Raw genomic sequence first — 15,275 nt, 5'->3', positions numbered from 1 at the left:
TGCATTACTTTTCAATAAAGTGCATATCTAAGGATTTCATTTCCACATTGTTGATTTCACTCAGCGAATGCCCTTCAAATCTTGACCCCCCCTAAAACCACATTTCAACAACGAAAAGTGACTCACTTTCATTTACTTATTCACTTTTTTACCACTTTGTCACTTTTATTGTTCTTATTATTTTTGTTTCTTTAAAGTCTGCATTTTGTGTATATGTTTATATTTGTATGCTGTCCTTGAGTGTTGATTAAGGCGCCTTATATAAAATGTACAATAGCCAGTTGAACAGCGTCAGGGTTTAAAATGTAAGTGTGAGGTTGAAGTGACAGCTGGTGCCAGTTCTTTTTAGGAATTGATAATTTTAGTGAAAGGTCCACTTACTTGTAAAGTGATTTAAGAAACATTTCGATTTCATTTCAATTTTACATCATCCTATTTGAGACTGCAGTCTCTGGGCTCCTTGGCTTCACAGGTAAACCAGGCCCTGCGGGCTCTACCCCTTTCTGATCCTCCTCCTGCTGTGTCAGGATGTCTGGATGTTTAAAATCAGCAGCTGGATCTCATCACAATTCCTTTGAATTCGCTTCTGAGGAAACCATTCCAACGTTGTGGTCCTTGATTCCTTTTTACAGCTTAATAAAACAAATATATATAATATATGTATAACACCTATAAAGTGATTCCATTAATTCTATCAATGTAAAAAATAGCTTTATCTTAGGGGGTAACTCACGACGAGAAGCTGAAATATAATTTCTTTACAAAAGTGAATTAACAGTGAAAAGTTATAAGTGTAGGATAAGATGGCGATAAATTTTAAAGCCGGAAGTTCGTTAGGGGAGATGCTTTTATTTTTTTCAAAATCCGGAAGTGGCTGTGTCACGCCTTTACGTGACTTCACGATCGCGCCGTTGTTTTCACAACACCGCAAGGCTGTAGTCTAACTGGGGACAGCAAGTGACGGGACTGGCCGTTGGAGAAGAATTGTCTGAGTTTGCAGTTTATTGCGCGTTCTCTATATATTTAAACCGAGCAGCGGTTCGGTGGAGTTAATTCCAGGATGGTTAAAGTGTCTTTTAACTCCGCCTTGTCACAGAAAGATGTGAAGAAGGACTCCGAAACACTTATTCCCGTAGAAGACAAAGTGAGTAGAAAATGGCTAGCTTAAGCTAACTTAGCTTGTTGGAAGACGACGCGCTTAAGTAAAGCACCAATTTTTCTCGGTCTTTTGAGTAAAGTCCCAATTGTTCAAGTTAGTTTATATTTGAGTTTATCTGTTACCGTGTACTCATGCAGGGGAATTATTATCCGAGAAATGTACTGGAACCACTCAGTCCTTTAAATTTTTTTTTTTTTTTTTTTTCCCTCAAGTTTGTTTAGAGTGCGTTTGGCTAATAGCTAAACGATACTTCTCGATTAGTCTCAATGTGAATTTTTATTATGTACTTATTTTTTCCTCGAGAATCACTTGCGATTTTATTACTCGGGTCCTTTTCTTACACTGAAGACAACTGAAATGTGGTTTATGGTATAGCAGGCCAAAATAATTTAATCAGCTGATTTTAGTTAAGTAAGGGGTCAAAGCTCAAAACCAAAATAGAAAACTTGTTTCGCCCTCACTGATTTCTTCCATGCTTTAAAAACCCACACAAAGAAAACCAAAATATCATGTGTAATCAATTAAAATAGGGATCTATTCATGAAGCATGACTGCGCTTTCCTTGCGCCTTTTATAAAATCACATTCAGGAACAAAGAATAAAAGTGAAACCAGTTTCCCCAGTTCCTTATATTTGAAACTGCGTCACTCAAATACAGTTGGCGCTGTGGGGTAGGCATATTTCATCCACTAGTTAAATCCACATAAGGCCATGGCTTTTAATATTGTCCAAACTCTTTTTGGTGAAAGCTGAAGCAGTTGATGTGTCAGATGGAGACTTTGGTCTCAAGAGTCAGTATAATAATTAGTGCCAATTGTTATCAGCCACAGTGGATTTTCAGCCAGAAATTTCCTGCAACAAGTTCCTTTTCAAGGCCCTGTGAAGATATGAATTTGCCTCTCCTGCAGTTTCATATTGTAAAATGTCAATAATGGCAGGAAGAGTCACTTTAAAAGAACCAGTACTTTGAAACTGCTTCCTCATACATACTGCAGTGAAGAAAGTGCAGTCCAGAAATCAGCCAGCTGATTTGTGTGGGAACACTAAACAATGTTTGTTCGTCAAACGGGATGAGAAGCAGAGTTTTTTCGCCAGCCTCATGGAACTCAGGCCGTCTTGTGTAACGATTTGCAGCACGTTGGCAGAATCACCTGCGGTTATTTGCTATGACCAGATGGTAAACAGTTTTGATTGATTGACTTACACAACAAGTTTAAAGGGTGCCATTGTATTTTCATTGTGCAAGTTGTATGTCTGGCTGTTTGTATGTTGACTGAATGCCAAAATAGATCTGCTGTTGATTCTTCCGTATTTTTTAACTAATTTTCCTAAATTCCTCTACCTGAGTCTTTCTTTTATACTCCTGCATTACCTCAAAATGTCACCTTGGTTGTTGCTAGTAAGATGGGGGGTGTTAGTAGTAGGAAATTAATAGGCTTCTCATCCTTACGACACAGACATGTTTGAAATGGGCTTGAGGCAAATAAATATAAACAAACAGACTAAATCAGTAAATCATTATAAGCACATGTTGGAGGAAATTTGATAATACAAGGCAAACCATATGGTGCTGTTTGGGTGCATGTTGGATTTACATTTCAGTGACATGTAATTTTTTTAGGAGGTGGAAATGACATAGAAATCATGGAAGGGCATTTTTGCAAATTCAGACATTGTGGAGATTTGTATGTTCATTAAACATAGCAGAAACTGAGCCAAAGCAGCCTTTTGTTTGGGGATTATTTTGCTGGGTTTGATACACATCATTAAGACCATTCTTAGTGAGCTGGCATTTGCTCAGTCATGACACTCATGATATCTTGGGAATGGGCGTCAGAACGGGATCTAATTTTTAATGCCATTAAGTATTAAGTTTTCTTTAGTTATGCACACCACATAACACTTCATGCTAAACAGTTACTATCCATGATAGATTTCCTGTTCATTTGGAGGTTCAAAATTCACTATCAGCACAATCAAACCCGGCATCTGGGTTACAACATTTTTAGCGAATCACATGCATCATTCTATCACTACTGATTTGAGATCAACTGATAACATAAATGAACTCCATAAAAGTTGAAGGAACCATTTTGTTGTAAACCATCTCTGTCATCATAGCTTGACATTTCTGCAAGTAAATGTCTAGATGCAAAGGACTTGAGCTCTGCTCGATCAGACAACAGCAGGCTGAGACTTCTGCTTTTGCGCTGCTTAAGACCTCCACTGCATAACTGCAACCTCTGCAGTTCAGCTCCACCAGTGGACCTTTGTGTCACTGTTGCCTGCGTGCACTTTCCCTGGTCAAGGGCAGAAATGCAGACAAGGCTTTAAGTTTCACTCATGCATTTCAGCTTCAGTCAGCCACGCACCGCAAAGCATTGATGTCAGGCAGAAGAATGCCTTTTTCGGTGTCAGGCACAGGCCACTTGCCATACGAGTAGCACAGTGATCGCATGAGATAAATGGCACCAGGATTAAAAGGCATTTGGCTTTTAAGAGAATCTAATTGCAAGCAACTGTAGGAATATTCATCTGTTCTGAATGTTCAAAATGGGTTGTTTCTGCATCGAGCTCTTTGGCTACAGCCTTCCTGACTCACTGATCCACTCGAAGCCAGAAACAACGCCTCACTTAAGGGAACCAAAGGAGGAAATAGGGATGGAGAGTCAGTGTGCTGTTAGAAGTTAGCAGCAAGGGTCAGCTGGCGACAGGAGACAAACAGATCAGCTCAGAAGTTGAGAGGCTTTCCTTCCATTTCTGAACCAGCTGACCCCTGCTGGTCTTGTCATTTACTGCTTCAACCTGAGATATTTCTCTTTAGAAATACCAGTTGTTTCTAGGGTGTGCCATCTTTAGAAAAGGAGCACTGTACTATTCATTACATTCTGCTTAAGGGACAGAAAACTTTTACGCTAGTATCAAAAATACTTGCGTAGATCCTCTCCATGTGTTGCAGTTGCCGAGAAATGGATTTAGGGATAAAGTTGATTGACTTAGTCTGTAATAATGCATATTGATTAAAAGAATTTCCATTGATTTTATCCAAAGCAAATAGAAGAAAATCATAGATGCAATATCCCGGGGCGGTTCCAGGTCCTGGTATGTTCATCAAGTTTTTGACCATTTCCATATTTCCTGCCAAAAAAATTCAGCAATCTTTTTCATAGCTTTTCTTCATTTAAAGGGTTTGCATGTTCTCTCATACTTACAAAAAGAGAATGAAAAGAATGAAAGCTCTTGGTTCCAAATGAAATCCAGCTGAAAATGAAGTCATTATCTTCCACTTTATTTCACATGTTGAACCTTTCAAAATTATAAGAAAAAAAATCAGGTGTCTCAGATCAGTTAAACATGCATTGACATCAGATAACATCACAATAATTCTGAAATCATCAGATTTGAAAATTTTAACAATACTCTGCTCATTTCAGCTGAACTTTCTGCTTTCTCTTCGTCTCTAGCTGGGTGATGGAAACGTCTGATATGGTTTTTACTTCTGAAAGTTCTAATTTGTTCCACCGCAGCCTCTATTCTCATGGCACCTATTGTCTCTACGAAATTTGACTGTGGTGCTGCCAGGAGTTCATGTAAATTGGGCGAACAAAGATTCAATTATACCAAGATTGCACGCTTTCAGTTTAATAGTAGCTAATTGAAAAAGTGTTGCCTACTATGGACTTCTTCTCCTTTCGGCGGCCGTCACAGTGAATAAACCCTCTCCATCTAACCCTATCCTCTGTATCCTCCTCTCTCACACCAACTACCTTCATATCCTCTCTCTACATCCATAAATCTTCTCTTTGGTCTTCCTTGAGACCTCCTGCCTGTGACCCACCATGAACAGTAATTTAGGTGCATATTTTCTGTGATCTGACAAGTGTCGTCTGGTTTTGTGTTTTTAAAACATTTATAGTTCGAACTCTTAGTCACATTTGTAATTCCAGTCCAAGTCAATTGTTCATAAGGATGCCTTTTTTTTAGTGAGGCTTTGGTCCTTGTAAAGGGATTACATTTCAAGCCTGAGTGGTCCAAGGTCAACATAACATCCTAATAGTGTGCAAAAACGCAGTTTTGTTTTTGTCAAAAACAAAACATAATGAATCAACTCATCTGTAGCAGATGTTCAGGGCTAAGCAAATTTACCAGAGCCATTTTTTATCCCGACATTCTGATTGTATTACTGAACAGACTCTGTTAAAACCACCCAGGGTATTCACTTGTATCTGACAATGTTGGACGACTCTTTGTCACTCTTTCGGCTCAGCTGCCACTGCTATTTACACTGCAGGAATGGGGCTTGGGTATTAAAAATGTATTTAAACCGACTTGTAGAAGCTGTAACCGACTTAATGTTGGTTATGCCAATTTATCGTATTAAGTCTCGAAGGTCCATCCAGTCCGATTAACGCTAGTACTTTCTCAAGGCAAAGCAGCTTTTGGATCTAATACTTGGGTCAACAAATGTGCGTCGACATGAGCGGATAATGTTCAGCCACCATAACGCCAGTCCAATTTGCAAACGTGGTATTTCACACGCTTGTACAGCACAAGTTACATTAATGTTGGATAATCTGACTGAAAATGTTGGCCTCTATTGCTCAGCCCCGCGGTAAGCAACAGCATTCTTAGTTTTCATCATTCTTATGTTCACTGTTTTAGGCTTTATTTTTTAATTTTGCGTTCTTGACAGCCCAGTTTGTGATTAACTCTAACTGCGACCTTCGTACAGGCCAAAGCCTTTCTCCTACATTCGAACTCTCACTGCTTTGAGATTGTCCTCCGAAGCATGTGGGAGGCTAGAGAAGGATTACAGTCTAATCTGTAAAATAGAGACTTGGCTGAGGAACCAAAGACGACTCTCGCCGGTGCCAAGCATGAAAACTCAAGTGGAAGTCAAGATTAACCGTCCAGGTGGGCAGACGTGGGGGAAGACCACCCACGCACTCCTTACTGTGCCACCCGATTCATTCGGCTCAGCCAGAATATGATAACCACTTCACACAAGTACCACCTCACAATTGTGGGTATGGTGTAATGCACTTTGAGCTGGATGTACTGAATTTACAGCGACTTCTATTTTTCAAACAATTCGCACTAACAACGTTTTGACTCCCAAGACAGCCTGACACATTATCAGCACAGACAGATAATATGTATGCTTTTTCTGGGTTTTAACCCTGCTACTTGTGCGCTTGGATTTCTCTCAGTTCCCCAAATTTTCAATATAATGGACTTCAGATGAAGAACTTTTTTTTTTAAATACACCTTGAATAGAATTACAATATTATTAAAGTAAGGGCACACGTTCAGAAACAGATATATTACTTGTCACAATCCTTTTGTTCCAATTTGACTTGAATTTCTTCTCTCGTCACCTGTCATCCGAGAAGCGTCCTCATTCCAAACTGAAGTCAACCATGACCTAAATGAGTTTTCATTTTATATTTCATATTGCGTCAACTTTCGCAAAGAGTTTCATTTCCCCCTTTTGTCTAGTTGAGAGGATGAGCTGCTAGTCATGGACATTAATGTATCAATTCAGCTCCACTGCAAAGTGTGTGTGTGTGTGTGTGTGTGTGTGTGTGTGTGTGTGTGTGTGTGTGTGTGTGTGTGTGTGTGTGTGTGTGTGTGTGTGTGTGTGTGTGTGTGTGTGTGTGTGTGTGTGTGTGTGTGTGTGTGCGTGTGTGCGTGCATGTGCTTGTGTTTATTTTTAATTCCCCCTTTTGCTTTGGTGCATCTCATTTTCTTTGATCCTTTAGTGTCAATCCTCTTTTCCAACCAAACCAAAAGTACTGGAGTGTGAGGCTCCAAACAGTGTCATGTTCTGATACTGATACTCACCTGTCTCATTGCAGAAACAGATCTCAGGTGGAGACGCGCTCTGGACTCTGCCAGCTGAAGGGCATAATACATGTTACAATTTTGCCTATTCTGTTACAAAAAACATTTCACAGTGGACTGCTACAACTTAGTAGAGATGTATCAAATGATTGATTATTTTGTTGTTGTATTTTGTTTGCAGGAAGAAAAAGAATCCAAAGGTTCCTACTTCTTAAAAGTGTAATTTCAGTCATATCACTCAGTATCAGGTGTTCTCAGTAAATCCAGTAATAGAGGCATAACCACTCTTTCCTCTCTACCAAGTGTATGATTTTAATTTTTTTATTTTCGAAAGTACACACTGTTCTTTCATTTTGTAATGTTAGCAGCTCTCTTGTCACCTTTGGTAATCAGGGTGTGTGAGCCACAGTTATGAAATGTTCGTCTGAAGGCCTGTCAGGTCTTGTAACAAAAGCTCCGGGGTTGTTGTGAAAGCGTAAGATCGCTGCATCAGAACCAAGATTTACCTAAATCCAAAAAGATTCTTTTTATTATTCTCAAACAATACACCAAAACCCAGTTACAGTTTATTAAAACATTTTCAAGACTCCTTACTCGAGACCTTAATCTTTCATGCTGGGATTTGTCAAAAGGACAAAATGCTAGTTATTCCAACAGTCTATTCATGACTGTACCCAATTAATTGGCCCATCAGCATTTTCTACATGCAGTGCTCATGGGCAAACATTAGCAAGCAAAGATGTAAAAATCAGGTTTCGTTTTAAAAATAAAAATACTCTCATCAGTATTACACTTGCTTGACACACGTTGTCATGTAGTTGTGTGCAGATGATTGTGTTGAGTTGGATATTCAAGGTTATAAAAGGTTGTTTTGTTTGCATGCTTACTGCTTGAGGACCTTGACTGGGTTAAACAACATTGTTATTATGTCCTAGCTAGTAATCAGCTTGTCTTCTTCCTTATAATCAAATACTTAAGCATCCAGAGTTTTGCAGCTGAAGGAGAAAAGTGTCAGTAAATAAAAGTTGCGACAGCAAGCAGAAGGTGGAGGCCATGCCCAGACAACCAAAACATACTGGACTAGCCTAGTCTTTGTTGCAAGTATGTTTCTCAGAATACCAGGGAGTAACATTTGGTCACTGCACAGTGCTGTTCCCATTGGCCTGTATTGCACAAGCTTATCCTGATGTTTTTTATTCTGACTTTGTCAGGTATTTACAATACTCACGGGTGTGCATGGATGTGAGCGTCCATTTGCTATGCGCTTTTGTGTGTTCATTCGTGCTCACGCTGGAACGGGTTCTGCATTGTTGTATTAAATGACCTGTCGAAAAACAAGAGGAAGAATTGTGTGATAGTGTATCACACAATGCAGCTACCAGTCTACTGTTACAGTGTGAGATTGTAATTAGGTATCGTTGAAACAACACATCTGTTCAAATAGTATTAATATTTGAAGAGCGGCAGTGAATGAGCAATTGAGACGTCTACTTGTAACTATGGATGGTAGTTAACTGAAACTAGCAACACATCCAAAGAACTGCTGTTGTCAGTTATTCTTGACTGATTGCCCTCATATTCTCCATGTCCAAGAAACCCTGTTTTTGGAGGGGTAGGGAGGGTAGCTGGAAGATGTGAAAAAGGAGGCATGCGCCAGCTTGTCCTAGGAGAAGCTGGGCCTTTATCATGCTTACATGCTTAGAGTCCAACAAGGGGGTGTGTGTCTGCTGATAAGACCTAATGTCCTATTCACTCCTGAGTATTTTCCTACAAACCTTTTATTTTGCCCAATTCAGCTCCACTTTTAACTCACAGATTTCCCAAAGGTTGCCGTCGAGTTGGGGTTGACAAATCCCAAATTTCCTCCCAAATTTCCATCTACATTTTGCTACTGCTGCTGCTCACCAGTCACGTCTGAAGTCCTGTGACTTTTAAGTCACTCTGGACATTAGTACTGTCTTCATGGCCAACATTAACCCATCATTAGACTCCCATTACAAGCAAACAAAGATAGCGGTGAGATATGACTTGAGTGAAAATCATTAACGGGCTGAAAAAGGCAGCGACAAGATATTTTCTTGCTTTGCAAGCTTTCAGTGCATGTCACTCTGTCCCTTTGTGATTGACAGCGTCGCGAGTTACTGTGTACGTCAGTAAAGCAGTCTTCATCTGATGTAAACGTAGCTTTTGTTTTCACACACACAGAAACACACGCTTGCTTTACGACTGGAGAGAGACGACTGGTTGGTTCTTGTTGTTGGAGGTGCTGCATCGTCTGTGTTAAGATTTTTTTTGTCTTCAATCTTAACCTGATTAAGATTACAGAAAATATTTGCGGTAAAGTCATAATACATAATACACTGTAAAGTATAAATCAGATACATAGTGATGGAAAAAAAAAATATGAGACTGTCACTATTCTGCTCAATCTTGGCTTTATGAAGGTTTAACAGTGACTCAGAGCTCACTGTTCAGCTGTTTTCGGTGGCAGCTGCTCTCCGATGGGGCTCTGACACGCTACCTGCTTCGTTGGGTCAATAGAATTCTGCTTTCATGGCACAGGCAACGCCTCTGCCATTCTCCATCTGAAGACACATTGAAACATGAAAACAAATCTGAAATCAGTCCCTTCTGATAGCTGATGTTAAATGTGATGAATGTTGTAACTTAATAGTTATTGAACCCCAATGAGGCATCGAACCTCTCAGCCTGATTTATTATTTTGTTTTTTGAGAAGTGGATATGTCATCATAACATGCTTTCAAAATAAAAATAAAAAAGATTTGTTACAAAAGTGCTGCGAAAAACAAGGAAAGCATTTAGTTTTTTATGTCAATCCCTGACTTAAATAATGCATTCCAAATAATGCTTGTTTTTTATGTTTATTTTTCTTGTTTGTTTTTTCTCAGGATTTTTGATTTGAATCATATCATAAATGGCCACATAACTAAGTATTAACTGTATGAGCCGGGCATGTCTAATTGGCCAACTTTTGCATCTCCGCAGCAGGATGCAGAGGTTGCTCTGCCAGTGCGTTACCAGTCGCGGGCCTGGTGCTGGTGCATGTGTCTGGTCCTGGCTCTCATGCTGTCAGGTATGGTGGTGGGCGGAGTCTACCTGTACCACTACTACATCCCGGAGGTGAGCACCCCCCCCCCTCAAAAAAACACCTCCTCTCGCATTGTAAGCCCTTAAATTAAAAGCGTGCTTCAGTATCACAGATTAAATTGAAATGAACTAATGAAGGAATTCAAATGATTCAAACTTCGATTTCAATTAAAAGCTTTCCAACACACAACACGACACTGCTCACACTATTCAGTACGCTTGACATTTTCCCCTCGATGCCTCAACTTTCTCAGATTTGCTTTACTGCTCCTCCATCACTCTCGCAGGAAGGGGAGGTGTTCGTGTGCGGGTTGAACTACCGCGAGGAGGACTACATGGTCTTTGAGGAAGATGAGGTATGATTCACACCCCCCCCCCCTCCATTTACATGCTGCGGGTTCCAGTACTTGGTGGTTCATCTTTTTCCAGTCAGTTCAGAGGAGGTTTGCGTTCTACGCATGTCACTGTAAAATCTCCAGCGTCATACTTTATAATGGTCTGATTTATTGATTGGCTCCAAATGTGGTGATTAGCCGTCAGGTGAAAAATAAGGTTCTGAGGATTCCAAAAAAAAAGTTAAAACTCTCTCTGACTAAAAGCTTTCATTTGAAACTCATCTTTAAGTTAAGTTCAGCCACTTATTTCCCCACTATACTATTTCCCCACTATACTATTAGTGTGCAGCATTATATATTTTTTTATTTTATTTTTTCATTTAGTTGATGCTGTTAACTGATGCCATTAGTTTCCAACACTGCCCCACTCTTCTAGCACTAATAACCTTTATTGATCATCCCAGTGGCAGCCTTCTACTGGAATGAAATATCAAAAAATAAGCATGGCCATGTAGAAATCAGAACATACTGTAAAGTTTATGAGTGATGAACAATATCACTGGTCTTATAAGGCAGGATCGCATCAATGATTTTTTTCCCCCTTGAGTATCAACCAGTTCAGTCATGCTTCCATGAGCCTGTCACATACAAGTGCAGCTGCTGGTGGTGTGTGAACGTTGTCTATATAAACCAGGCAAGCAAAACACTGTTTCCTGTTAAAAACGCTTCTGTAAACCTCATAACGTCTCAGCTGTGGTGCAGCTGATTGTCACTTCACTTGCACACAGAGGCTCATGCACACACACGCAGATTAGCACACAGAGTAAATTCAAATCTAGGAAGCAAAGTTGTTTGCGATCATGGGGTTAAACACTAATTTGTGTTATTTCATTGGCCAAGCGCAATCGTGGCATTTTCTCACCAACAAATAGTCTGCAGTACACATCCTGACGCTAATTTCTTACTGTTCGCTCAGCCATTCTCACCTTTAGCCTCCAAACTGATGTGCTCTGTTTCAACTGCCATTTGCTTGATATGCACAAATCAGTACAACGCACTAACTCTGAAGCCCAAACTCTGAGCCAGCTGGTGTTCCTGCTGCGTAACTGCAACGTAACTGCAACGTATACAGTATAAAGTGTTGGGTACAGGCTATCGGAAAGGATCTGCGTGTAGGGGGAAGAAAAAGAAAATCACGTTACGTATCACACAAACCCAAAAGGTCACACGTACACCACAGTCTCAACACTGTTGATTGCAGATCAGCGTGCGACTCAGTTAACCTAGTTTTGTGTCTGCTGCGAGAGGGCAAAGCTTACAGTTTCGATAAGGTTATAGACAATAGGCCACGGTTCCTCGTAGCTTTCCTGCTGTAGAGTGAAGCAAAAAAGAAGGTCACATTCAACACAGTTAAGATACATTATTTGATATATTTGAGACTCTTGACAAGCATCTTGAAGATTAATTGCAACCTGCAGTCACCAGGCAGCAGCTGCTCCTGGCCAGTTGAAAGTCCCATGCATAGCTGTGGGTAACATTCACACCTTGGCTTTTGTACTGATGTAACAGAAACGTTGTGTTTATTAGTGAGCCTTTGTGGAGTTGCTAGGCTGACTGGGCCAGGCCTGTTGGTGCCCTGCTGTCAGGCTTTATGCTAATTGGCCGTAGCGGCCTAATGCATGAATAGATCGAAGACTGTTTTGACTCGTCTCGCAACGGTGAAACAAGAGCATTTCAGCCAAAAAGCAGAACGTGCTCCTTCAGTGCCCCGCGTTGAGTGCAGTCGTCCCTCCTGAGGAGGTAAAGGACCTTCCCACCAGGTTACTTGGACCACAGGGTGACCTGCCATAAACTGCTCAGCAGGTGGAAGTGGAAGTGGAGCTGCCAAACCATCTCCGCTTGCTGGAGGAGAGAATTCGGGTGATTGAGAGGGAGGAGGTGGAGCTGATCACTGTCCCAGTGCCGGAGTTTGAAGATGGAGACCCGGCAGACATCGTTCATGATTTCCAGCGGGTGAGTGAGTGAGCGAGTGAGCATTCTCACATTGTGAATGTGAGAATGTGTTATTCCAAGCTAATGTTTCTTTGATGGATACCTCCTTTTTCAATATTTGTGGACATCTTTCTGTGTTTGCTGTCCGTCACAGAGGCTGACCGCCTACCTGGATCTGAATCTCAACAAGTGCTACGTCATCCCCCTCAATACCTCTGTCGTCATGCCCCCTAGAGACTTTCTGGAGCTCCTCATCAATGTCAAGGTATCTACAGTGACCCATTAAGGCTTTGGTAGATCACTTTTCACATTTGGGGGAACACAAGAGGCCTCACTGATTCTTAGAACACCTGACAAGCTCATTTTTACTGATATATTCAGCTGTCTGGAAGTTACTGTTTTGTAAGATGTGGAACCAACCAATGAAAAGCAGATCAGTGCTGGTGAAGGCAACACAGAAGATTGTATTTCTACACAGAGCCACTTTGATTTTGCGTTCCCCCTCTCCCGCCCAGGCCGGAACATACCTGCCCCAGTCCTACCTGGTCCAGGAGGAAATGGTGGTGACCGAGCAACTGCAGCATGTCGACCAGCTCGGCTTCTTCATCTTCAACCTGTGCCAGGGCAAGGACACCTTCAAGCTGCAGCGCAGAGAGAGGGTCCTGGGTAGGAGCACAAAATAAGTCCTTTATACCTCCTCTTCAATTAGGATTCTGACCCTGAGGGAGAAGCGGTTTCTATTCCTGAAAAAGAACCCGAGCTTCGCCTCCAGTTTAGACACCAGAGTCTAGATATTGGCTTTAAATGAGAGCTCCCGATCTAGGATAAAACCCAAGTATTTTTAATTCATTACGTGCTCTATAAGATTTCCTTCGGGTGTTACAGTACAGGGAATGATTGTATGAGGGAAAACCATGAGCTTGGGTTTATCTGTGGTTAAAACCAAGTAAAGATAAAAAAAAATGAGACCAGATAACATTAAACGCAGCTTTTGAAAACTCAAAAGCCTGAGTGAGTGAGTGAGTGAGTGAGTGAGTGAGTGAGTGAGTGAGTGAGTGAGTGAGTGAGTGAGGTTGATCAGCGGTGAATCGTGGTGTGACCTACATAATATATGACGCAAGTTACTGCAGAGATTGTTTATACAGATTGAACATAAAATGGGTCCCAGCGCTGAGCCTTGGGGCACCCCTTTTGTTGTGTCCAGAGAATAAGAGGAAGTTCCAGCTGTCTGAATACATTGTGTTCGTTGGATAGATATTTGGTGAACCTGGCAGCTAAATGCTTAGATAATGCGTTTGATCGATCAATAAACAGAGCAACACAATATTTTTTTCTATCCAGAGCGTCAATCATTTAGGACCCTCAATGCCGCTATGACGGTGCTCTGCTGTTTTCCAAAGCCAGATTGGAGGGGAGATAAAATATTATTGGATTCTATACATTCCTGTAGTTGACTACTGATGATCCTCTCAAACAATTTGCACATAGTTTCGCATCTTTTTCCTCTGGTCGACATTCTCACCCAGGAGTCTTTTTCTGCTTCACAACGAAGCATCTGTAGGTCCGGTTCAGTTTGGATTTCTGAGTCTGTCATCTTGTTCAGGAGCACCGTACAGCGTCCTCAAGTCATAACTCTAATCGTCTGTTTCACATTGCAGGCATGCAGAAGAGGGAGGCGAAGGTCTGCCGCAAGATTCGTCACTTCGCAAACAGATTCGTGGTGGAAACTCTAATCTGTGAGCCTTAAGATGCCCGTCACCTCACAACTGCTCTTAAAGTCACTGGCGTGCAGTGTGATTGTTTATTCTTCACTTTGTAGGTTTTTGTTGTTGTTTTTTTTTTTGTTTTGTCTTTTTCTTTTTTGGGCCATTTCTTCAGGTAGCTTGTGTGAGTGAGTGAGTTAAAATGTGGATCTGTTTGGTAAATATACAGTGACTGTGACGGGATAAAGACAGTTGCTGTTTCAGGCGGGGGAGGGGGATGTTCCATTCAAAAAAGCATTTTCATTTCTTACAATAACTCACTAGAATTCAGGCTTTTTTTAGCATAAAATACTAAATTATTGTAATCAAAAGAATTATTATACACCTTTAACATTTATTTGAATATACATGTTTATACCGTCACAAGAAAAACGGGAGCTTTTCTACCGATCAGCCTGGTTTATAAACTGAATATACATGTTTATACCATCGCAGGAAAAGGGGAACTTTTGTACCAATCAGCCTGGTTTATGAACAGATCAGTCAGGGGAAGTCTTTTCTATTTTGTCTGCTGTAGCTATTAATACAACACACCACTTCTTCGTTTTATAACTGGAAATGAATCATCAAATAAAGCCTGCGCACGTCTTCCTGTCATGTAGCTTTCAATAGAATCTTTAAAACCTAAGAAGTATGAGAAAATTAAAATCATCTATAATTTAGAGCGCAGGGGACAACACATGCATTAAAACATATTCATTTTCCCCGAACAAGTGTTGTCTGTCTTTTTTTCGAATGTGTAATTTTTTCGGGGGGGGGGAAGATAACTCTTCTTTTACTAATATAATCTGTATATATATATATTCTTTGAAACGTTGAAAAGTGGAACACAACAAAGAAAATTAAAAAAAAAAAAGCCGTGTTGTGGTGTGTTCTTCTTTCTGCCTCCCATCATTCTCCATGTTACGATGGTCCAAAGCCTGTATGACTTATCTTCTATATTAATCCCTGCAGCAGAAGAGAAGGACCTAGTTGTCCCGAGGGTTCATAGACTGTTTTGTGAAGAGACCGCAATAAGCAGACACAGAAGTGTGTGATCATGCACTAAATGTGCCTTAAGTAAAAAAAAAAAAA

The 15,275-nt window shown here is 40.7% G+C and overlaps 1 protein-coding gene across 8 annotated transcripts; it reads left to right on the top strand.

Moving 5' to 3' along the window:
• Nucleotides 1-922: 922 nt before the first annotated feature.
• On the top strand, nt 923-15,061 carry LOC147233196 (integral membrane protein 2B-like). Of its 8 annotated transcripts, none has more exons than XM_086147784.1 (7): nt 923-1,144; nt 10,013-10,144; nt 10,399-10,467; nt 12,310-12,459; nt 12,593-12,703; nt 12,954-13,104; nt 14,097-15,061. In XM_086147784.1, exons 1-7 carry the CDS (start codon nt 1,061-1,063, stop codon nt 14,183-14,185), a joined length of 786 nt encoding a protein of 261 aa, XP_086003910.1. In that variant the 5' UTR covers nt 923-1,060; the 3' UTR covers nt 14,186-15,061. The 8 variants fall into 8 exon arrangements, with proteins under 8 accessions (XP_086003910.1, XP_086003909.1, XP_086003906.1 ...); XM_086147783.1 differs by having other exon boundaries at nt 12,307-12,459; XM_086147780.1 differs by having other exon boundaries at nt 10,366-10,467.
• The last annotated feature ends 214 nt before the right edge of the window (nt 15,062-15,275 follow it).

Source organism: Fistularia commersonii, chromosome 6 (assembly GCF_037954325.1).
Source record: "Fistularia commersonii isolate RoL2024-O1a breed Wild chromosome 6, RoL_Fcom_v1.0, whole genome shotgun sequence".
In the NCBI taxonomy this organism is placed as follows: Eukaryota; Metazoa; Chordata; class Actinopteri; order Syngnathiformes; family Fistulariidae; genus Fistularia; species Fistularia commersonii.
Note: the sequence above shows the minus strand (reverse complement) of the source record. Positions and strands in the feature narration are given on the sequence as shown.